This window comes from Priapulus caudatus, unplaced genomic scaffold, assembly GCF_000485595.1.
Source record: "Priapulus caudatus unplaced genomic scaffold, Priapulus_caudatus-5.0.1 Scaffold7, whole genome shotgun sequence".
NCBI lineage: Eukaryota > Metazoa > Priapulida > Priapulimorpha > Priapulimorphida > Priapulidae > Priapulus > Priapulus caudatus.
In genome coordinates, this window is record NW_014577068.1 from 464,032 (window position 1) to 469,798 (window position 5,767).

The window sequence follows — 5,767 nt, forward strand, 5'->3', positions numbered from 1 at the left end:
CTCATCTCGTAGGTCGAAATTACCCTCCTGGAGATCGGCCATCTCGACTCCATCCATCCATGGACCGTTTAAAACGTGTATAGCTAGATTGATCAAATTGTTTAAGTTTCTACCTGTATATCTATCGATCGATCGACTGACCGACCGACCGACCGACCTACTTACCAATCTATTTATCTATCTATCCATCTGTCTGTCTGTCAGGCTGTCTATCTATTTATCTATCTATCTATCTACCTACCTATCTATCTACCTACCTATCTATCTGTCCATCTGTCTGTCTGTCAGACTGTCTATCTAGCTATCCATCCATCCATGCTTCCATCCAGCCACGTGTTAGCCGGCGAGTCAAGCTGTCCCACCTCCAGGCCAGCGAGTGAGCCACACTGGCCGGGTTTGTCGGCCAGTTAAGTTGACATGTGACCGTTAGCAAATACCTACATTTTTATTCATAGCATTAATAGGCAAATAGCCTACATTAATGTTTTACCTGAAGGATATCACGCCATAATTTATCATCAATTTTACAAATTCGAAATCAATAATTAATGCAAGCGTGCACCATGACATTGACAAAAACTCTTCGGACATCATTCACGATCTGATTCAAACAGCAAACAAAATTTGTGAGGGCTGGTAAAAAAAATCTGAATTACATGTCAGCTGTGCAACGATTGATGAATGGGCCAAAGGACATACGAGCTGTCCACATTTGCACATATCGCACATTGCGAAAATGAATTGTGGTCAGCGTTTATATCCATGAACCGATGAATGCATTCACAAACTTTTATTTTGTAACGAACGCATACGCTGGATTACAAATTGTGACATCCTTTCAGATGAGAATCATTTCAATTTAGATGAGTCGGTTTCTTATAGAAAATACATACACTAAACCTGCCACTAGGCTGCCATGATGGGTGGTAGGAAAGTGTACTTGCGCCACACTACCATGAGCCGTCATACATATGTTTACAACTAATAACTGTTACATATATATCAGCAAGCATGAAGAAAATCAGATGACATACCTCGCATGTCCGGCCAAGGTCCGTTCATCATGGTGCTAGCATGCATCTGAGTGGTCTGAGGCCGGAGTCTGGCTGATAGTGATAGTATTAGTAGTAGTACCAACCTGCAAAGCAGCACAGCGAAAGAGTTTGGCACGAAATTACTAGCAATTGACAGGTCACATGTGGCTAAAGAGAGGAATTGCTCCGACCTGTGATTGAAAGATAAAAATAGAATTTGTGATGTTTCTCAAGTCTGTCAATATATGACACACATGTATACAACTCGATTGATAACAAAACCTAGTCTAAGGTGGTGAGGGAAGTAGCTATTGAATTCATTTTAAGGCAAATTTATCCATATTATAACTGAAACTATATGTCGTTTATAAGATATTACAATCCTTTTGCTTTTAAATAAATAAATAAGAAACACCCTCGGTCTGTAGCCCTTGGCTGAAAAGTGGTTTTGCGCAACTCATCAGATCGTACGCTTTGAGTGGCGCCACCGTCGTTGTAATCAAACTGTAGTCGTTAGTTTTAAAACATTTTTTAATAATATTTCTAATGGTGATTGAACCATGAAACTTTTTATGTAGCGTAATTTTAACCTAATTTAACTGAAAATAACCCTAGAACCTAAGGTAAACGATCCCTTTAAACACTGTCATCAGTTATCCGAACATAATACTCCCCACCGTCTCGTTCGGATAATCGAGGTTTAACTGTATAATGGTCTTGTTTAAAAAATGTACCACTTAGCTAAAAAGGCCGATATGAAAACGATTTGTCATTGAAATGATCAGGGGTTAATAACGACAATGACTGTCAATATGCACCCCTGAAATGATGTATGTGATAGTACACAAAATAACAGTAGTGATAGTAACGATAACATTCAGCTAGAGGTCATATGTTTCTCATTGTGATAGTAACACATGAATTTCAAATAAACATCAATGTCAATATATTGTCTTACCCGACTCATCAAACTGAACAGGATTCAGAACGAAGTAGAGCTCGCAGACTTCCCGAATGAAGTTTTTCCAATCGACAATAGTGCTGCTCGACCTGATATCCAGTTCATGGCGTATAAGCTCCTGGTTGAGCATGTTTCTTGTCCAGAAGTATACCAGTAGAATTATCTGCTTGAGATTTAAATGGCTCCCTAAAAAATTCAATAATGCAAAAAAGCATTCTATAATTTTCACAGTGATAGAGTTTGCGATAACAATCAACGCTTGAAATACACACTCGCAAATATGCTCCAATCTGACATTATTCAAGTTAAATGCGTACATTTCAATGCTGGCATCATCTTTTAATAACTATTAACGAAGGCATATTATTTCACACTAAAAACACATACGTTCAAACAACGATCCTGTCCGAATGTTTTTCACCCGGCGGCAGTCCTTATTAAGGCATCTCCACGTCATGCCGTCCTTACACGCCAGTTTCCGTTCTGCCATCTGCTGGCCATTGCATGCAGCATTACAGCATTGCATATCTGTTGCCAGCAGTCCGATTCCTCGCAGAAATGCTACTGTACTAGGCACATCCACACAGTTTTCGTATAATCGCCCCCATGTCATTCCTGTGCAATCACAATGAAACGTATAAGCCATTCCTTGATTTACCAAATCCAAGTTCTAATACTATTCCATGTATAAACACTCTACGTAGGCCAATACTGCCAGGCGAAACTGGAATATGGGGTCAGTTCATAGACTTAATTAGACAATAACATTTACAAACTCAATTTGTGAAACACAAAGTGTTATGCTAATACCATTTGTATATATATACACAAACAGTTGCTCCTGAGACAGTACCATCTTTATAATACAAGTGCCGCGGAGCGACAGCGCTCATCTAACGTCTACTGCGGTGACTCTGTGGTGAGGTGGTGGGATTCTAGTAAACCCTGTTAGTCCCAAATGTGTTCACATACACGCCGAAACAGTGGAATGCACAGGGATGGTATCAGGAACCTTCTCAAAGAATGTTCGTTTGGGATCGTTATGAAAAATTTGCGCCTCGCAGATGGCGCGGTAACGTTTAAGTGTCTTCAGATTAAAGATGGAAGCTGCCCATCATACGTAGTAGCAACAACTATTTGCAAGACAGAATAGGTAAGCACTCATCCATTTACCTACGCAAGCCTACAGGCTGGCAATAGAGAGCTGCCACCTGTAACCAATTAACGCAGGCAAAAACGACACAGTACCACCAACCACATGCACTGGCAGTAGCCACTGGCAGTGGCATACGTTACATGTAACATACTGACAGTACAGAATGCCATAGAAATTATACGATTTAAGGAGCATAAACCTCTTTAACCCAAATTTAGCTTTTGAAATTTCAACTGTGACATTGTAGCCTCATACATCCAGGCATGTATAGATCTACTAGCAAACCCGGCAGTCAAAATTCTTCTAACAGACAGTCAACAAATCCATGTTTAACCCTCCTCTTGAGGGTCAAAAGGTTATCTGACACTTACTCTTCGGCATGTCAGCAGAAAGTAGATTTCATGGTCCTTTCAATAATGTCATAAAAATGCTAGGTCACCGGCTGAAACAAAAAGTTTTCAATCGCTCCGTCAAGACCATGTCCTCAAGAAAATGTCTAAAAATCTGCCCTGTGCCCATTGACCTTTGACCTGTGACCTCCAATTTCGGCACAGTGATGGCTTTTCCTACCATGATGGCTATACCACCAACTATCACGAGCCTAGGTCGAGCCGTTTAGATTTGTGCCGCAATTCTGCATTTCCTCCCTATACCTTAAGTTAAGGAGTGAATGTTCCCCCTTCTTTTACACCTCTTGACCTTTGACCTTTGCCGCCCCAGCTTCGACATCCCAACTCGTTTTCGGATTACCGCCCCCACGTCCCGAATAATCGTGACCGTATGTCGAGCGGTTAAGATTTGTGCCCAACTGTTGACGGACGAGCTCGCCGCACGGACGGACGGACGAACGGACGATCATGCGATTCTACAAGCTGCATCTGACTATGTCAGATGAGCTAATAATCATTGCGTGACGGTATGAGTACACTGTAGGGAAATCATGCGATGTACCATGACTACTGCACAAGGGTACAGGGTCGGATCTAGGTTTTAACTAAGGGGGGGGGGGTTTACCTGAGGTGATTGGCCTACACACCCCAGCGTGCCGAAGGCACGCCTTGCTAAGGGGGTCCGGGGCAGCCCAAAGGGGGGTTTAAACCTCCCCCCCCCCGTAGATCCGCCACTGGGGTAGAAATTAACTTGTGAACAATGATCCCTGCACTCAAAAAGAGGAGTCTGCAGCAAAATGAGGGAGTCTGCAGTCTGAAGTTCAAAAACTAAAGATATTAACAATAACGTATGTGCTTTATTTTGAAGATTCATACGGTTGCACGTCTGCAATTTTTTTTTGGACATTTGCTGAAAAAATACGGTAATTCCGCGAGGCCGTGCTCTGGAACAAACTAGTTAGTATAGCAGACAGTTTTCAGGGAGTCAGCACTGAAACTCACTGCATATGTCAATCAGGAAGTCCGACAGTAAACCAGGAAGTATTTGACTCCGGACTCGTGTTAATTTCGCATCCTGCTACATGTGGGCTCAAGCTATAGTTGAGCGAGTTGATAAACTTTGCGACTAAAAGTCGACACTGTACACGTAAAATATGAGCAATCAACTAGTAAAGAAAATATAGCATGTTCTAAAATATGAATATATATAACACACGGGCTATACCTGGCACGAATTTATAAAGAATACTTATACGTCGCTTCACGCATATATATGCACAATTCGAAAAGGTGAACGACTCTCAGTTGATTGCGTAATATACTAAGTAAACATATATTGGTGGAAATCAAACACAGCAACGTTAATGTAGGGTGCTTTGTGTTGTAACCTCATATATATATATATTATATAATATATCCAGAGAGACATGATACAAGATTGCGTGGCACAGCTTTGCTGTTGATCCTAAGCGCTGCGCGCGGATTAGACGCGCAGTTCCGCGGGATATTGCCACGCGGACCGCGGGGATGTTCAAGTATGATTGAACGCGCTGTCCGCAGTGGAGACGTGCGCACAAATTCGAGGCCCGCGCACGTCTCCCAGCGTCAGCGGATGGTCTGTCATTTTAGAAGATGACAATGATTATATATTGACGATATTGTAGGAATTGGAGATTATAAAACCGTAACAAAAATTGCTCAGTCATTCTCCAGATTAGCTGAATCAAAAAGATTAGAATTTAATATGAACAAAACAAATACAATGGTTATAAAATTCAACAACAAAGAAAGGATAGAGAATTTAATAGGCACCCCAAGTAATCAAAAAAATGCACCAAATATTCATACCTAGGGGATTAATTAATGATATAGGAGGTTATAACGAGATATGATAAGAGTCCGAACTTAAAATGTAGTCATGACGAGGGAAATATTATCGTGGGCAGAAGAGCAAAATATGGAAATCATACATATAGAAGCAAGAGTAAAATTATACGAATGCACAGTTTGACCTTCTTTCCTAAATAACAGTGAAAGATGGACTAACTTATATATTATATATATATTATTATTATTATTATTAGCCTTATATTATTAGTCTTAAAATCCAACGGACTTATCGAAGATGGAAGCGCACAAGTTGATCATATGTGTAGATAATAGTAAGAAAAGCATAAAATTTTCTAATTCACTAAAGAGGAAGGGATCAAGAGGATCGGCAAATAGA

General features: G+C 40.7%; 1 protein-coding gene and 1 long non-coding RNA gene across 2 annotated transcripts in view; both read right to left on the reverse strand.

The window, feature by feature from the left end:
- Positions 1–248: 248 nt before the first annotated feature.
- Positions 249–5,767, reverse strand: part of LOC106806049 — an 18,477-nt gene continuing 12,958 nt past the window's right edge. Inside the window, exons 2-3 of the long non-coding RNA XR_001393496.1 lie at positions 1,035–1,138; positions 249–437 (exon numbers count right to left, since the gene is read on the reverse strand). This is a non-coding gene — a long non-coding RNA (uncharacterized LOC106806049). The remainder of the gene's footprint in view (positions 438–1,034; positions 1,139–5,767) is intronic.
- On the reverse strand, positions 1,916–2,814 carry LOC106806038. The gene is made up of 2 exons (XM_014807884.1): positions 2,383–2,814; positions 1,916–2,181 (listed from the first exon to the last, which is right to left on the reverse strand). The coding sequence occupies exons 1-2, from the start codon at positions 2,639–2,641 to the stop codon at positions 1,976–1,978; spliced, it is 465 nt and encodes a 154-aa protein (XP_014663370.1). The 5' UTR covers positions 2,642–2,814; the 3' UTR covers positions 1,916–1,975.